This window comes from Myotis brandtii, unplaced genomic scaffold, assembly GCF_000412655.1.
Source record: "Myotis brandtii unplaced genomic scaffold, ASM41265v1 scaffold27, whole genome shotgun sequence".
Lineage (NCBI taxonomy): Eukaryota > Metazoa > Chordata > Mammalia > Chiroptera > Vespertilionidae > Myotis > Myotis brandtii.
Window position 1 is genome coordinate 712,383 of NW_005360272.1, and position 18,992 is coordinate 731,374.

General features: G+C 40.9%; 1 protein-coding gene across 1 annotated transcript in view; it reads left to right on the forward strand.

Moving 5' to 3' along the window:
- The window catches only part of NDRG3 (NDRG family member 3), a 73,566-nt gene that overhangs the window by 20,358 nt on the left and 34,216 nt on the right, over window positions 1-18,992 (forward strand). Inside the window, 5 exon segments of the mRNA XM_005868470.2 lie at window positions 2,801-2,836; window positions 12,992-13,097; window positions 14,366-14,486; window positions 16,859-16,921; window positions 18,112-18,172. Coding sequence (XP_005868532.1) covers window positions 2,801-2,836; window positions 12,992-13,097; window positions 14,366-14,486; window positions 16,859-16,921; window positions 18,112-18,172 — 387 coding nt within the window.

The window sequence follows — 18,992 nt, forward strand, 5'->3', positions numbered from 1 at the left end:
CAGGGCGATCAGGGGTTTTGGGCGCTGCCCCCTGTCACACACAGAGCTGCAGGGCGATCAGGGGGTTTGGGCGCTGCCCCCTGTCACGCTGATCCCGGTGCCGGGAGCCTCGCTGCTCCGCTGATCCCGGTGCTGGGAGGCCTATTACCCTTTTACTATATAGGATAGAGGCCTGGTGCATGGGTGGGGGCTGGCTGGTTTGCCCTGAAGGGTGTCCTGGATCAGGGTGGGGGTCCCCACTGGGGTACCTGGCCTGTCTGGGTGAGGGGCTGAGGGCTGTTTTCCGGCTGGCGAGTGACTAAAGCTTCCAACTGCTCCTTGTTTTCTTCTCTTTTTTTTTTTTTTTTTTTGGGCCAGCTTTAGCTCTGAGGCCTGGGTGCCTGGTCAGTCTGGGTGAGGGGCTGAGGGCTGCTTTCAGGCTGGCGGTTGTTGACTGAAGCTCCCAACCGCTCCTTTTTTTCTTTTTTTTTTTTTTTTTGGCCAGCTTTAGCTCTGGGGCCTTGCTGCTGAAAACATAGATACAATGTTGTGGTCCGAGCCCGGCTGAATGGAAGCCCTTTTCTGGGGTTTTGTTTAGCTTCTTATTTGCAACATAGTATATAGTTGCTTAGAGTTGCAACTGAGAGGCTGGCAAGTTAGGCGGGGAACGTTGGAGTCTGCAGCAAGCAAGCCTCCCTGCTCGCTTCAGTGCCTGGCTGCCGGCCGCCATCTTGGCTGACAGTTAATTTGCATATACTCACTGATTAGCCAATGAAAAGGGTAGCGGTCGTACGCCAATTACCATGTTTCTCTTTTATTAGTGTAGATGTCATACTCTTGGACTCTGGCATCTAAAATGCTACAAAAATGCCTCTGAGTCATTCCCATTGACTTTTTTTTTTTAAATCAAACGTTACTGTGATATAATCTCTTTTTAGAAGGTTGGTGAATTCTCCTTCGGTCTTTTGACTATGTTCTGCTTTTTAAATGATTCAGTGAGGTGTCCTTTTTCCTATCAGCAGTTTTATGGAATGCAACAGATAGGTCAGTGTATTAGGAATCCTGTTTTGTTTTTCTTTCCCTCCAGTGACACTTTCTTCCTCATTCAATTTCAAATCTTCCATTTCCAATCCATCTATATCTTTGTTCTCTCCTTAATCCTTTCTTTAATTCCTGGTTCTAGGCACTACTGCCTTCCTTATTCCTCTCAGGAACTCCTTTCCTCCCAGGTGCTCCTTGGTGAGTTATAAGTTTGCTGTCAGACTCTGATCCATGTCTTACCCTCTTCCTACAAGTTCTCACTGCTCTTCTTAGATAGAGAGGCAAGAAGTTACAAGCTTTACTGGGAAAGCAGGCTGCTTTCTTTTATACTAGGGGCCCAGTGCACGAATTTGTGCACCTTGAAAGGAACTGTGGGCCGCGAGGCTGCGGTGGGCACAGGGGCGGGTCTCAGCCCATCTTCCACACCCGGCCCCTCCCTCCAAGGCCCCCTGTCCCCTATCTGCCTGCAGCCCTGCTCCTGCCACCACTGCTGCTCCCATGTGCTGATGGCACCAGCCCCGCTTGCACCTGCTGATGGCGTGGAGCAATTGGGGCCTGCGCCAGCAGCAGGTACAAGCAGGACCGGTGTTGTCAGCAGGTGCGAGCGGCGGCTGCTGCCCCGATTGTCCCTCAGGAGCAGGGGGAGGTGGAGAAGCCCTGAAAGGCAATGGGGCCGGCAGCCGCACTTGCACCTGCTGACAGCCCCGAGCAATCGGGGCCTGGCGCCGGCAGCAGGTGTGAGTGGTGGCTCCGGCTCTGGCAGTGGGTGCGAGCAGGGCCAGCACCAGCGGCAGGTGCGAATGCTGGGCAGGATCGCAGCGTGCAGGAGCAAAGAATTTTCAGTAAACACCAGATGTTCACCCCTATGACAGCGACTGGCACCCCACCTTGGTCTGGCACCCCTGCTCACCTGCTCTACCATCCCTCCGCGGCCAACGCCCACCATGTTCCACACTCTGCCGCCTGCTACCGATGCCCGCCATGTTCTGTGCATGCCCCATGGTGGTCAGTGCACGTTACAGTGACCGGTTGTTCAGTTGTTCCACAGTTCGGTCTATTTGCATATTAGGCTTTTATATGTATACTAGATGCCCAGTGCATGAAAATTTGTGCACTCAGGGGGGTCCCTCAGCCCGGCCTGTGCACTCTCACAGTCCGGGACCCCTCGGGGGATGTACACCTGCAGGCTGAGGCCTGCTCCCTGGGGAATCAGACCTAAGCTGGCAGTCAGACCTCCCTCTGGCAGCCCGGGAGCCCTCAGGGGATGTCCGACTGCAGCTTAAGCCTGCTCCCCGGAGAGTGAGCCTAAGCCGCAGTCAGACATCCATAGTGCTGCCGAGGAGGCAGAAGAGGCTCCTGCCACCACCGCTGCATTCGCAGCTGTCAGCCCGGCTTGTGGCTGAGAGAAGCTTCCCCAGTGGGAGTGCACTGACCACTAGGGGACAGCTCCTGTGTTGAGCGTCTGCCCCCTGGTGGTCAGTGTGCGTCATAGTGAGCAGTCGTTCTGCCATTAGGGTCAATTTGCATATTACCCGTTTATTATATAGGATAGATTCTTAGGAAGTCCACCAAGGTATAATCTCACCTCTAAAAACTCAACTTTTACTAACACATGTTAGGAACCCATCCTGCCTCTGAAGACTTTTTATGAGAAGAACCATTTTAGTTTATGGCAACCAGTACACTACACATGCACTCCTTTCACTGTGAACTGAATTTGCTGCACATTTGGGGAAGCCACATGGGGAAACTGACTGTGTTTTCTGCCTTCTGTTGACAGAATGGTACACGAAACTTCCAGGACTTTGACTGTCAGGTAAGGACTGTACAAGCACCAAGGAGGTCTGTGTACAGGTTTTCTGCAGTGCTTCCCTCCCTGTGCTGGTGGTCTTGTAGAAGTGGATCTCTCTTCATAGCAGTCACGGCTCCTTCGTGTTCTTTTAGTTATTATACCAAACTTATTTAAAATAATTTGCTATTATATTCAAAATTTGCCTGCCAGGGCCTGTTTTTATGGTTCTAGGTTACTGTGTCTGTGTGATTAAGATCTCCTTTCATCAAATGGTACTGGAAACCCCAGTCACAGGTGTCAAATGGAGGGTTGTCACCTCACTGCAGAAAAGATGGGGGAAGGGTAGTTTGGAGGGGAAACTTAACAAAAATCTTTTCCTTAAAAAAAAAAAAAAAAGACAAGTGTTATTAATACTAAATGTAGGTTTCTATTAGCTTTATATTTAGAAATACAAAATTCAACCTGACTCATTAGTATTTTCTTAAATGATACTGTTCTCTTCCTAGTCTATTTTTTTGTTTGGTTAGTTTTTCCCCCTGTAACTCTATTGCCAATTTAAAAATTAATGAAATGAACCAGCAACTCTTGATCCGTCTACTTTATCTATTGACAGGCCCTGAAAGAAATGGGAGGAAGGAATGAGTACACGGAAATGGGTATCTTATAAGCCCATGCAGTCCGGCTCCTGTTTTGGGGATGGTGTCAGAGCAGTGGCTGTCAGAAGCAGCGTGAAGTAGACTCACAGGGTACTAGGCAGAAAAGGAAGGTGTTGGGAAACCAACTTCCTTGCTTGCAGGATTTCACCAACCCATATACCCAGAGGCAAACAGTTATTTTCAGATATTCATTTTATGTTAACTGTAGTGAAATCTATAGCATTAGCATCAAAAGGAAGGACTAATATTTATCTCATAGGCAAACCAGTTATATCATAATTTACAGAGTAACTATTATAGATATTAAATATGTCATCTCCAGTTCTTGGAACAATATCACAAGGTGTGTGTGTGTGTGTGTTTAAATATGTTTTTATTGATTTCAATGAGAGGAAGGGAGAGGGGCAAAGAGATAGAAACATCAATGATGAGAAAGAAACATGGATCGGTTGCCTCCTCCTGGGGATGGATCCTAAAACCCAGGCATGGGCCCTGACTGGGAATGGAACCATGACCTCCTGGTTCATGGGTCGTGTGGCTCTATGGTTGAGCTGGGCACAAGGTAGTAAGTTGGGGTTGAAAAACCCCATTCTTCCTGAATCCATTGCCTGTTCTTTCCCACCTGGAAATGTCCAAAGCTGAGATGTTATAAGGAGTTGAATGGTATGGAAAGCTGAGGTTCCTTGGCAGGATACATGAGACTCACTTTGTAAGGGGCAGTGTGCTCATTGTGTTGTTATAGATTTCTGAATCCTAGTGTGAAATACCTCTTAGTGTGACTATTTGTTACTTTATATATACAACGTAATCAACCTAGTACTGGTAGGAAATCATTTGCTATATTCCTTTACTCAAAAACAAGAAGTCATATTATTTTTTAATAGATGGTAGCAGTCAAGTTTGGGTTTAGTGTTTTTATTTTATTTTTATTTATTTATTTTTTAATATATTTTATTGATTTTCCACAGAGAGAAAGGGAGAGGGATAGAGAGCCAGAAACATCAATGAGAGAGAAACATTGATCAGCTGCCTCCTGCACACTCCCCACCGGGGATGTGCCCGCAACCAAGGTACATGCCCTTGACCGGAATCGAACCTGGGGCCCTTGAGTCCGCAGGCCGACGCTCTATCCACTGAGCCAAACCGGTTCTGGCGGGTTTAGTGTTTTTAATTTTGCCTAATTTCATCTATGGTTTGGATCCTAGATTGAACCTGTTGAACTTGATTGCTGTTAATATTTGATATAATTTACCTAGAAGGAAATCATTTGAGAGAGGGACAGTAAAATTCAAAGTGAGGAATTCCAGAAATAGTATTTGTAAACTCCTTCCAAAAAGTTTGGAAGCATTTATTTTCATCAAATTGGATATCCCCTCCCCAAAAGAGAACATTGGAATATAAAAACTTACAAGCTCATTGCAAAATAGATTTTAAAAATACCAAAAAGTAAATAAATAAATATCACTTGTTTTTTCACCGGTGCTAATATTTTAGAATATAGCCTTTAGGATTTTTTAATGCATACATATACTTAGATATAAATGAAATTGAGTTTTAGAAATATAAATCACTTTTTAATATTAAGTCTTAAAAAGATCTTGATATTTTGGGTGGAGCTTTAGTAACATGTTCTGGCCTTATGAAATACAACTTTTAATTCATTTCTGATACAAATAGAATGGTGGCAAGTGTGTGTCACTGGTGTTTTAATGTACAGCTTCTTTGTGTTTTAAAAAAGAAAAAAACATAGGCTCTTTTCCTCCTTCCAGAACTCAGGAATGCTCTCCTACCACCATTCTCATCTGTCTCTTTGTTAAAGGATTATGTGAGGTTCTGGAGACTAGTGGCAGCTAGGTCAGGAGTCTAGCAACAGGCTGATTAAAGGAAGGCCGAGGAGTTGGGAACTGTGATGTGGGAAGTCTAGAGTGCCTAATTTGCCTGAAGGCTTCTCAGAAACCATTGGGCGTTCTTAAGAGACAAAGCAGAACAAGTCTATAAAGCTGGCATTGTCACTAAATGGAAAGGTATTCAACCTTGGCATTGGTGTTGTCTATTAGCATAACTGTGGGCTTCTTCTGATCTGCCTTGCCTCAAAAATCTTAAAGGAATCTTTGATGATATCCCAGGAAGTTATCTTGGCATCATCAATTAAGCTCATAACTTCAGTCTGAACCGATTTTTCCTTACTAATCAACTAGGTGTTTGTTTGTGTGTGTTTTTTCAATAACTGAAAATTTAATTAAAAGTGTACCATTTCTCTTGGTTCTTCGATTGTCCCAAGTGATTTCATTGCTCTGTAGCTTCTCTGAGACAAACAGCAGTTATATTTGTGTATTACAGTAATGAAGAAATGGGTGATTAGAGGTGACATGCTTAGAATTGATGAGAAAAGAGAAATGAGCCTATTGCCATTTGGAACAATGAATCAGCAGGCTTAGTGTCAGTTTATCTACTTCAGTGTTGCTTAATTCTCTTCTCCTTGTGAGACTGTTTTAAAGCTTGGAATTAGAGCTGAAACAAATGCTGTTGCTTCTGTGTATATGATATTGCTTTAAAGAAAATAACACTTATCCTGTGTATGATCAGAAACAAATTTAGAAAATTCAAAAAAGTATAAAAATAAAGATTACCTGTTATCCTATTACCTAGAGATAACCATATTCTATTATATTTCTTTCCAGTTTTTACTTTTTCATTCTGGTTATCAAAAGAGTACATGCTCATAGTTGAATATTTGGAAAGCAGAGAATTAGAATTAGAAAGTAGTTGGGGAAAAACTCATAATTCTATAACTCAGGGACAACCCTGTTAATATAGTGTTGAAATATATGTGTATACGTAATATTAAAATAATTAATTTTTAAATTTCTTTAGTTGGTTATACTGGATATACAATTTTGTATCCTCTTCTCTGACTTAATAATAGAACGCAATCTCATTTCCATAGTTTTAAACTCATAAAAATTTCTAATGGCTACCTGTTATTTAATCATATAGCTATGCCATGACATAAGTATTTCATCATTTTTGGAATTAGATTGCTTATGATATCTTCACTGAACATTTTAGTGCATAAATTTCATCCACACTTTGAGTTATTTCCTTAGATTAATTTTTGGAATGAGCATATCTAAGGCTCTTGGCATATCTTGTCAAATTGCCTCCGACTTCCACCAGAGGGTTACTCAATAAATATTAATGGAGAGTGAAAAGCTGCTGTCTGCCAGGATATATCATTCTCATAGAAGAGAATGGAGTTCTTGCTCCTAGGATAATCCAGGCAGGCCAATGGCTGAATAATTTCATGCTGGCTGTTTAAATGCAGTAGCTCTTTAGCCTTGGTTGGTGTGACTGATTGGTTGAGTGTCATCCAGTGTACTGAAAGGTTGCTGGTTCGATTCTGGGTCGGGCCACATGCCCAGGGAGGCAACTGATGGATGTTTCTCTCTTCCTCTCCCTTCTTCTCTCTCTAAAATCAATTTTAAAAACATATTTTAAAAAATACAGTAGCTCCTCATTGGCCTGCGGACTGAAGGGGTCCCAGGTTCGATTCTAGTCAAGGGCACATGCCCAGGTTGCCGGCTTGATCCCCAGAAGGGGGCATGCAGGAGGCAGCCGGTCAGTGATTCTCTCTCATTATTATTATTTTTTTAAAATATATTTTATTTACTTTTTACAGAGAGGAAGGGAGAGGGAAAGGGATAGAGAGTTAGAAACATCGATGAGAAAGAAACATCGATCAGCTGCCTCCTGCACACTCCCTACTGGGGATGTGCCCGCAACCAAGGTACATGCCCTTGACTGGAATTGAACCTGTGACCCTTCAGTCCACAGACCGACGCTCTATCCACTGAGCCAAACTGGTTAGGGCTCTCTCTCATTATTGATGTTTCTATCTCTCTCCCTCACCTTTCCTCTCTCTGAAATCAATAAAAGTGTATTTTTTTAAAAAGGAGATAGCCCAATAGGTAAGAAAATAATTTTTTTTAAATGCTATAGCTCTTTAGAGGACTGATTTATGGAACCCAAGTGTGAGAAATGGTTTTTAGTACCATAATTCAAATGTATGTGACCAGCCTCTTCTAAAGGGTTTTAAACAGTTTTAAACTCTTCCCAATTACTTGTTGAATGGGATTGTTACAAAAATAAGATTAAGTGAAATAAATATCCTGAACATTCCTTCCATAGAAAAGAGGTGTTTGGAGACAGCTGGGATTCAGCCATCTGCTGCAATCTGTTACAGATTTTGATCAGTAGTTACATGCTCCTCCCCTGGCCTTGAAGGATGCAAATGTGGTTCCAGTCCACTTATTGGCCATTGCTTCCCTTTGTATGCCCCACACACCCCCAAGAAAACTGGAATTATTACTGATCTACCCCTACTTCTGCTCTGCAGTTTTCCTTTCATAATGGCCTCTGTTCATAGTTCCTCCCCTTGAGATGCCCTCCACCTTTTGTTGGTTTTGGGGGAGTGAGGGAAAGGTTGATTATTAAGTTTTAAGGATATATGTGACTTTATTCTCAATTGGAGGGGAAAAAAGAATTTTATAGAAAAAAACGAGTTTAATTTTTTAATAATCACCACTCCCAATCTCAGTTCCCTTTTCTCCTGTCACTAGAGGATTTATTTCTCTGACAAGCTCTGTTTCATCATGGGCTTGATGGCTGCCATCTGCCTCAAACTCACATTTATCTAGCTTAGCAACCTTACTGGGAAGAGAACATCTTTACCTATAATTCTAGGGAAAAGGTCAGGGAAGACGTATTGGCTTAGATGGGTCAGGTCATGGCGGGGGTTGGGGGGGGCACATGCATATACCTGGACCCCTTCCACCTGCACTTTCCTAGAGAGTCCATGTTCTGAAGGTGTTCTGGGCTATTGTGTGTGGGTTAAATCGTCATTCACTCTTTTTCTTCTTATTGTCATCAAAGACTATGTGAAAAAGGTATTAGAGTTGGCTTTGAAGGAGGAAAAGATAGATTTTATGTTGACATATTGCAAGAGAAGCTTCCAGATGAAGAGCATGATTTATGAGGTTGAGAGTATGGGTAGTTGAAAAATAAAAGATGTCTGAATGGGTGTTGATTGAACTAGGCTGAAAGATATAAGAGTAAGAGGGGAGAAAACTGAGGATAGAGTCAGAGAAAATGTAATGTAGAACTTTAAAAAGAAAAATGTGTTCTGATAGGTAGAAGGCTGACTAAGTAATTGTGGAGGCCAGTTCTTTACTAGGGGATTAAATGAGCAAATGAACTTTATACCACTACACAGAGATAAGGTAATGGTGGGAGTATTACATCAAAAATTCCTATATAATAATAAAAACTATACCAAAGGCTCAAATATTAACTGCTTACTAGATGCAGAAGAAAATTTCATATAATAAAAACGTTGACATTTCCAAGAGTATGTTGTCATACAAGTTTACCTAACCTCTTTCAGACTGGCCAGAGAGAGGAAGAAGTACTAACAGGCATGAAGTGATGAAAATTTAACTGAGTTCAGAGAGATATGATAAGTCAGATTGTATAGTTCTGGTGATAGCACATTTAGCTGAAGGAAGATGACTCAGAAAAAAAAGTGAAAGTTAATTATTATTCAATAATGGTAATATCCTAAATGTTTAAATTCTTTAAAAAGACTCTTAAACTACATCTTTGATTAAGAGGAAGACAGTCTAGGATGGAGAAGTGTGTTGGGGACCAATATGATTTCAGGTTGTTTTATAAGCCTGGAGAATAAAGGGTCAAGTACATAACCTTGGAAATAGTAAATAATCAGAGAATACTGGAAAAGCTCTATGACCAGAGCCTATTAGATGCTACCTGGGCTATGCCCTTGAGCACAGACTCATTGTGTAGTCATATCCTGTAGAATACTAGGGTGCAGGGTGAGGGAACTGCAGAAACAGCCTGTGGAACACATGATATGACTGAAGTGGAAAGGTGTTGGCAGCTTCACCTCTAAATGGCCTGTCTATTGAGTCAGCTCTGTAGCCAGGGTCTCTGCACACTCATCTTTAGATGGAGACTTCAAGCTCTTTACTCACAAGGCCACAAAGGCTACATATAGAAGTCTGTAGGGAGGTGAGTATCTCCTTTTTATATTCTTTGTTCTAATACCATTTACATTCACAAACTTTGAAATGAAGAGAAACTATATGAATTGCTCAAGCACTCTTGACCCTTTGATACTTTGGTCATTACACAATTAGAGGGTATATTATGGAAGGTAGGAGCTGAAGTCTCCCTAAAAAGTTAAATTTTGTTAGTCAATTTTAACTCTGAATTTCATCTAGATTATCAAATGATGAAAAAGTAGTTACTTTGCCCCATTCCCTCAACCTACTTTTAACCCATCTGTTATATCTCCCTTTTCATCATTCTTCTGAACTTCCTTCACAGTTCACTATCCCCCATCCCATTCCACACCGTCCCCCACTGTCCCCCTACACACACACACTATCCCCATCAATTACCTGGCCTCAGGAGGTCTGCTAACCTAAGGGCCAAAGTGTAAACCGGTTTTTCCCTCCGGTCTCAGTAGTACAGCTGAGGCCAAATGAGAATATTTAAACAAGACTCTACTGAAGGAAGATATGACGGAAGGAAGTCTCCAGCAACCAGATTGTCAGAATGACAAATTGTTGCACATTCTCTTCAATTTGGTTTCTCCTGTAGTGTCACCCATCTGGTAGGGGCCTGCATTGCTCTCCCTCTTTATTATTTCTTTCTCTCAAAAAATAAAATGACAGAGAGAGCAAAGCTTCCTTGGGTTCCCTTTTAAAATCTATCCTCTCTCAGGAAGAAACAAGTCCTAATGTTAGTGCCATTCCTTCTCCTCCAAGTTCTTACACTTTAAATATATAATCTATTTAGTGCTTCTTTTTTAAAAACCTGTGGTATATTATACACATAACTTTCTGCATTTCTATTCAGCATTGTGTTTTTAAGATTTCTCTATGTATTAATGCTCATAGTTCTAGTTCATTTTTATCTGTATTTTATTATATGAATATGTCATAATTCATTTCTCAGTTTCCCTATTGATGAATATTTAGGCTGTTTTCAATTTTTTTTACATTATTAATAAGGCTTCAATGTATATTTCTGTATATGTCTGACCATATTTGAGAATTTCTTTAAGATTATACCTAAAAGTAAAACTGCTATAGGGTAGACACCTCTAAAATTTACTAGAAATTACTCAATTGTTTACCAGAGTAGCTGGTCCAGTTTACATGCCCACCAACAGTGTATGAGACTTAGTTCTCTACATGTTGGCCAACACTTGGCATTATCTAACTTTAAAAGTTTTGCCGTTCTGGTGTGTCTGAAATCACATTTCTGTGATTTAGTTTATACTATCCTGACTGCTAATAGAGTTAATGTCTTCCTTCTCAATTTTCTATCATACCATCTTGTTTATTTCTTTCATAGCATTTATCACAAGCTATTATTATGGGTCAGTTGATTTGTGTGTTTATTGTCTGCCTTCCTGCTAGAACATAATCTCTCTGTGACAGCAGAGACTCTGTCTCTCTCATTCACTGTTTTATCCCCAGAGCTCAGTCCTTCTGGAAGTAGGAGTTCAATAAATTGTTGTTTAATGAATGAGCCTGATTGTGGTGGAGGGAGTTCCTCAGTAAGTCTGACATGACTACAAGAGAAATGCTTATACAGTAACAGGAATTTATCTTTTACTAGAGGCCCAGTGCATGAAATTCATGCACGGGGGTGGTGTGTGTCCCTCAGCCCAGCCTGCACCCTCTCCAATCTGGGATCCCTCTCACAATCCAGGACTGCTGGCTCCCAACCGCCTGCCTGCCTGCCTGATCACCCCCTAACCACTCCCCTGCCAGCCTGATCAATGCCTAACTGCTCCCCTGCTGGCCTGGTCACCCCTAACTGCCCTCCCCTGCCGGCCTGGTCACCCCCAACTGCCCTCCCCTGCAGGCCTGGTCGCCCGCAGCTGCCCTCCCCTGTAGGCCTGGTCCCCCCCAGCTGCCCTCCCTGCCAGCCATCTTGTGTGAAATGGGGGCGGCCATCTTGTGTGTTGGAGTGATGGTCAGTTTGCATATTACCTCTTTATTAGATAGGATTCCTTCCATTCAAACCCTATATTTTATTTCATAGCCAGTTAGTGCACAGTACCTGATTCTCTCCTTCATTTCTTCCCCTTTTCAATCCTTTGAATAGGAGGTAGTAATAGTAGAGAATAACAGGGCTATTGAGTCACTCATGGTTTGATTTGATAGAAATATCTGCTCTAGCCTGGGGCCTATGATTTGAGATACATTGCTCATCACTTAGCCTAAGATTGTTCTGTGCCCTACATCAGAGAAGAAACCAACACTCCGATGAGATTCATTATTACAAGGGAAATTAAGTTGGAAGCCCTTTGCCTTTGTTGGGATTCTTATTGACAGAGTTAATCTTGTCTTATCTACTGTAAGACTTTCTGAGATAGGTGTGGATGACTTTGTCAGCAAAATTTCACTAGGCTAAATATGGTAATTTTTTACTTTTGAAAGATACAGACTTTGAAGAAGACTAGAGTAAATTTGTTAACTTATCTACAGTCTCTTTTTTTCCCACCCAACCACTCTTAGTGCTGGTCTTAGCAGCTCTGATTGCATTTTGTTCCAGCTTTGTTCAGTTCCTCAGCTCTGCTCTGACTAATCTTGAACTTTACTCATTGCTTTGGTTAGGATCCTTTAGGGTACATGGAATATGCCCATTCAAACTAGCTTAAACAGAGACAGTCCAGGGATGTCTCTGAAATTAAGCTAGAACCAGGAATTAGAGCAGTGAAAATGCCTGATATTAACTCTCAAGTTTACATCTCTTTCTAGAGAAAAACCAAGCCGAGGGTGGAATCTCTTAGTGCCAATTACAAATTCCCAGGGAAGGAAGCTGACCCAGCATGGACCATATGCCCATCTGACTCCAGTTAGTTGTGGCCATAAGGTTACAGTCTATAAACCTGGCAGCCAACAGCCACTCCTGTAATGCATGGTGACACTGAAGGGCAGCTCCTAGGAAAGGGGAGAGATTTAGGCATACACCCCATAGGTCTGCTGAGCTTACCAGTTGCTGAACATACATTTACTAGTAGAGGTTCTGAAGTCTCTGGCTTTTTACCCAGTAACTTTACATCTTCTGCGTCCTTAGTTTTGCTTACCATACGTCTTACTGGCTCCTTACTCAACTTGTTGACCATCTTTCCATAGCCAGTTTCAAATATATTATCAACAGATCCCTGATTTCCCCTACTTAAGGAAGTAAGCTTTGTGGACAAGAAGATATATATTTTTCTCATTTATTTATTTGATGTTTATCTGAAAGTAATTAGAAAGTAGGAATATTCTGTATAATATAGCATCTCTCTGGTATGCTTATAGTTCAGAGATGTGTCCTGCCCCAGCTAGTGGGAAATAGCTGTGAATCAGATATGGTGAAACTTCAGCAACCTGGGAAGTCCATTCTGCCTTTTCTGAGACCTTACATTCTCTTGTTATAGGAACATGATATAGAAACTCCTCATGGTATGGTCCACGTTACTATAAGAGGCCTACCGAAGGGAAACAGACCAGTTATTCTGACATATCATGACATTGGCCTCAATCGTATGTATTTGATTTTATATCTTTCCTTTGTATTATAATATTTAATTTTTGTATATTAAATATATACATAAGAGATCCTTGTATTAGAACATAAGTTTTCTTCTCTCTGCCTTTACCTTCCCTCTTCACATTAATGGCAGGATTCAAGTTCCCCATTGAATGCACTTGGGGGATACTGGAATTATATCTCACCTCTGTCAGATTTACTAAAGAACTAAGGTTATATGATGAACTGGTTAAGAAAGTAAAACTGAAGTCAGGGGTTTTTTAGTCTATACTTCTTTTTTTTTTCATATTTCAAGTTAGAAAGTCTAGGGTTTGAATTTAACTTTGTGGTGAATTCTTTAATGAATTGGTAAAAGTATTCTTGCTATGGCCTGTCATCAGTGACTTTAAGTGGACTTTTCTAGATGGTAGTATAAGATTCTGGCCCCAGCCACAGGCATACAGTGTCTCTCTATATATTTTCTTTCATTTCTCTGGCTTTCAGAGGTGGTCTGCATTTGAGGCTACAGTCTAGAGCTAGAGTTTTTTTTGTTTTGTTTTTGTTTTTTAAAAAAATATATTTTATTGATTTTTTTACAGAGAGGAAGGGAGAGGGATAGAGAGTTAGAAACATCGATGAGAGAGAAACATCGATCAGCTGCCTCCTACACACCCCCTACTGGGGATGAGCCCACAACCAAGGTACATGCCCTTGACCGGAATCGAACCTGGGACCCTTCAGTCCGCAGGCCAACGCTCTATCCACTGAGCCAAACCGGTTAGGGCTAGAGCTAGAGTTTTTATAGAGAAGTGATTTAATCATTATACTAACAGGTTGGCAATTGAAGCAGTAGCCCCTCCCTTCACCCCAACCTTTTTCAAGATGAATGCTCACAGTCTCCCATATGATGAATGTAAGCAGCCCAAGATACTCACTCTAGCCAAGTTCTTGGACTATATTAGTGTTTCTTTGTAAGATTGAAGAATAAGGCACATGAAAAATGACAGCACTATGGGTATAAGATTATCTTGTTCAGCACCAGGATTGGTTTCCACTTTGTAGACATTGTGAAGTATTGAGAATTAATTATTTTCAAGTCATTGAGATATCTGGTATTTAGCTTTTAGGGCAGCTTGAATCAGACAGATTGTTCAGACACCTTTTGGTAGGTCAGTGATTAAAAGGCAGTGAAAGGGGATGATGATACATAATTTTGTGACCAATAGTGGAAGTTGGGGACAAATGGAAAGCCTGTTACTTATGAGCATTTTTACTCTTGCAGATAAATCCTGCTTCAATGCGTTCTTTAACTTTGAAGATATGCAAGAGATCACTCAGCACTTTGCTGTCTGTCATGTGGATGCCCCAGGCCAACAGGAAGGTGCACCCTCTTTCCCAACAGGGTAAGGCCATGAGCAAGATCTTTTGGAAGACATGCACTCAGAAAAACAAATGACTGCATTCCAGCTGGATTTTTAAATCCTCACTTGAGGATGTGGATATATTTTTTGTTGATTTTTGAGAGAGAGAAACATCAATGTGAGAGAGAAACATTGATGGGTTGCATCCCGTGTGCCCCAACTGGGGATCAAACCCGCATCCTTTTGGTCTACGGCACAGAGCCCAACCATCTGAGCCACACTGGACAGGGCCCTTCCCAGCTGATTTTAGCACAGTCTACAGGTTATGCTTATCAACCAACTATTCTCATATTTCCTCTCCTTGCTCTGGGAGGACTGTTATTTATAATATGTTGAAGAAAACTGCATGTTTTTCCATTTCCAGAATGGCTTTCCAAGATGGGAACCTGTCTTCCTGTAATTGGTAGGCAGAAGTGTCTGGAATGCCCATTTCTCACTGTCTTTTATCTGTTCCTTTCCATCTATTTAAAATCTGTCATTTTGTGTTCCTCCCCAACTACCTAGGCTCGAACTCAGATCCCTCTGAGCTTCCGAAGAGTATTCCCCACTCTACCTCCCCGTCTGGTGACAGGAATTCGAATATCTGTATAGCCATTTATTCTGAGAATCTGCCCTATCAGGTAGAGGTGCATTTTTACTGGACTTGGAGCTCTCAGCCTCATCCTAAACCTGCTTTGTGTGGCAGAGCCAGAGTCTCTCTAACTCTTCCCTGCACAGTATGATTATGGAGAAGACCTTGGGAAGAGCAGTGAAAGCACAAGCTGTGGAAAGCTAATTCTTTCCCCCTCCCTTTACTCATCTGCAGAGCTGCCTTTGCCAGTGAAATTGACCATTGCAGACAAATAATGGCTAACGCTTATATAGTACTTAAACGGTATTCCTGACACTGCTTTACTTCACACTTATTAAGTCATTTTACAACACTCTGGGTTAGGTTTACTATTACTCCCATTTTACAAGTGAGGAAACTAAGGCCTAGAGATAGTAAGTAACTTGGCCGAGATTCTATAACAGATAAACAGCAGAGCAGGGATTTAACCCAGGTAGTCTAGCTCCAGAATACATGCTATTGACTATGTCTAAGCTATTCTGTTTCTCAAACACAAATTGGCCAATGACCAGTTCATATCCAGTAAGACTTGGATCCCACTCCTTTTTTTTACTTTCTGTACAAATGGCTAAAAAGCACTTCATCACTTAAAGCAGCTATTTTCAACCTTTTTAATCTCATGGCACATATAAACTAATTACTAAAATTCTGCAGCACACCAAAAAATATATATTTTTATTGATCTTACCAAAAATATGTATAATTTTTTAAAATATATTTTTATTAATTTCAGAGAGGTAGGAAGAGGAAGAGAGAGATAGAAACATCAATGATGAGAGAGAATCATTGATTGGCTGCCTCCTGCACACTCCCCACTGGGGATCGAGCCCACAACCTGAGCATGTGTCCTTGACCAGAATCAAACCTGGGACCCTTTAGTCCGCAGGTCGACCCTCTGTCTACTGAGCCAAACCGGCCAGGGCAAAATAGGTATAATTTTGATTTAGTCACAATGGACGGCTATTATTGTGTTGGCTGTTGTAATTTTTTATTTGACAATCAATGGGAAACGAGGTCAGTGCCCCTGACTAAATAGTCAGGTATTACATGTTTTAAAAATTCTTGTGGCACACTGGTTGAAATTGCTGGTTTGTGTTTCAAGCAGAGGATCCTTGATTCTGTAATCTCTAGGTGCTCCCTACTTTTCTCAGATTCCTAGTCTGAATCCATTCCTGGGCATGCCTGATCATTTTAGAATCCATTGGTTCACACCATGAACCAAATTTGAAGGCAATAAAGGAACCTTGTCCTATGCCTAAGTGAAACAAACAGCATTCATAATGAGGAGTCCACGATTTGTGACTATGCTTAGGCCCAGTAAAGCTTTGTTTACTTTTGTTTTTAGCTGCCTAGAAATAAGCAGCAGACCAAGAGCTACTTCTTGAATTGATTCTTACTGTTGGAAGTATACTGAACCTGAACCCCAATTGAAGTGATTGTTAGAGATTTGGAAATACCCTGAGAGAGAGCCATATTGCCTGTTCTTTTCCAAAATGGCTTCCTCTGATCCAAGAGACTGCTCTTGAGGATATAGAAACATGTAGGTTCTCTAACCTTCTGTTTAGCATGGCAGACATAGGGAATCACATAGCATGCCACAATCATTTCCAGACTCCACATCACCTCCTTTGAGCCTTTGGTAAAGGAAATGGTTTTATCTAAGAACCCTGTACTTTTCTAGCTGTTCTTGTAATTGGAAAACTTGGGTGCATTCTAATTTAGAAGTTATCCTTCTGGATTTCAGGTACCAGTACCCCACAATGGATGAGCTAGCTGAAATGATTCCTCCTGTTCTTACTCACTTAAGGTAGGTTCATTCTCACACTGCTTTGTGTGTTCTTTTTAATTTTCACACAAGGGTATGTTTTTATTGATTTCTTTTGAGAGAGAGAGAGAGAGAGAGATCAGTTGCTTCCTGTATGTACCGACCAGGGATCAAACCGGCAACCTTTTGGTGCGCAGAATGATGCTCCAACCAACTGAGCCACCCGGCCAGAACCTCTCATACAGTTTTTAAGGACTTTCTACTATGTGACTGGACCTAGGGAATATGATGATGAGCAAAACAGCATAGGCACTACCCTTGTGGCGCTTTCATCTTAGTGGAGGAAATAATTAAAAAATAAGCAAACAAATAATCACAACTAAAGCGGTAGAAGTCACTGGGGGTGTTGTGATAGAGAATAATATCAGGATCTACATAGATAAGGCTAGTTGGGGAATGCCTCTCTAAGAAGGTATCGTCTAGCCTCGGACTTAGAGGATAGACAGAGAGCCAGGACAAGAAGAGTTCAGACAGAAGGATTTTTATGTCCAAAAGTCCTAGACCAAGTAAGCAAGTGGGAAAAAGGCATGTGGTGAAATTTGAGAAATAGACAAGGACCAAATTACATAGGTCTCACGGATCAGGTAAGAATTTGGGATTTTATTCAAAAGAAAAAATACTGAAGGCTTTTAACCAGGAGAGTGATAATCTAATTTGGTCTTTTTAAATGACCTCTCTAGATATGTAAATTGAGCATCAAAAATGCTGTTTGCATTTTTTTAAAAAGGATTACTCTGGCTGTGGAGAAAATGGGTTGGAAAGAAATGAAATGAAAGAAAAAGCAGAGAGACTAGTTAAACTATTACAACAATCAGGCTTGATACTGAATATTGGCGGGGGGTGGGAGGGAGGACACAGATGGAAATACTTTGAAGGTAGATTCTATTGGACTTGGTGGGTTAGACATGGAGGTGACAGGAAAGTGAACTGTCAAGGATGACTCCCACCCAGATTTTAGTCATTTCTTTTAACCCTTAAAGTCAACTTAGAAGTAAATGGTCATATCTTTGTTTTATAGATGGAGAACTGAGGCTCAGAAAGTAAAGAAATTTGACCAAATTCTATATCTGATAAGCATCAGAGCCAGGATTTGAACCCAGTTGTATTCTTTTCCATTTGTCATGCTACCTTCAAGTGAGTTAACCCTATCAATATTTCTGTGTTTCATTCAGTGTGAAAAGCATCATTGGGATTGGAGTTGGAGCTGGAGCTTACATCCTCAGCAAATTTGCAGTAAGTACGTGGAGGATTAGTCTCAATACCCTTGAGACAGTGCCTAGATCACAGCTCTTACTGCTGTGTTAAGTGATCAGGTACTATTGCTCGTCTTATGTCAGTTTTTAAATAAATTTTGTCAGCTCCAGACACAGTTTGTATAAAGACTTGCTTCATGTTTATAGTACCTGAAAGATCACAAATGAGGGCAGTACATCATTAACAAAAAGTAATATTTAGGGAATACTTATGATAGAATTTTGTATAGCCATTAAAATTTTATAAGAAGAGCTTATAATTATGTGATTATGTGATTCACATATACTAAAATGTTAAAATTAAAATATAGATTCACATAAAATTTGTCATATGCATAGGAAAGGACTAGAAGGAAATATACCAAAATATTGACAGGGATTGATGTTGTGTGGTAAGATAATAGCAAATTTTGTTTCCTGCTTTTTATAATTTTTCTGCTTATCAAATTTTCTATAGTGTGCATAATCAGTGTAATCAGAGGAGGGAAAGTAAGCTAGAGAGTTTTGAGTGTACATAGAAAGGTTCCTATTGATTTTTATTTAAGAAACTTTTTTCACATGCCTCCTAGGTGAGAGGACAATCTTCTGGGGATGGTATATCATCTATTCATGTGTTTTAAAAAAACAGCTTAAGAAGCCCCTATTGGGAATAAAGGTAAAGGGTGTCCCAAAATTCACGCAAGAAGTAATTTTGATAGAAAACACAGGTTTATAATTAAAAATTGTAAATTTTTTATTGATTCATAAAGTATACAGTATAGGGTTATGTATGGAATAGCATATCGGGTAAATGGCCTCCA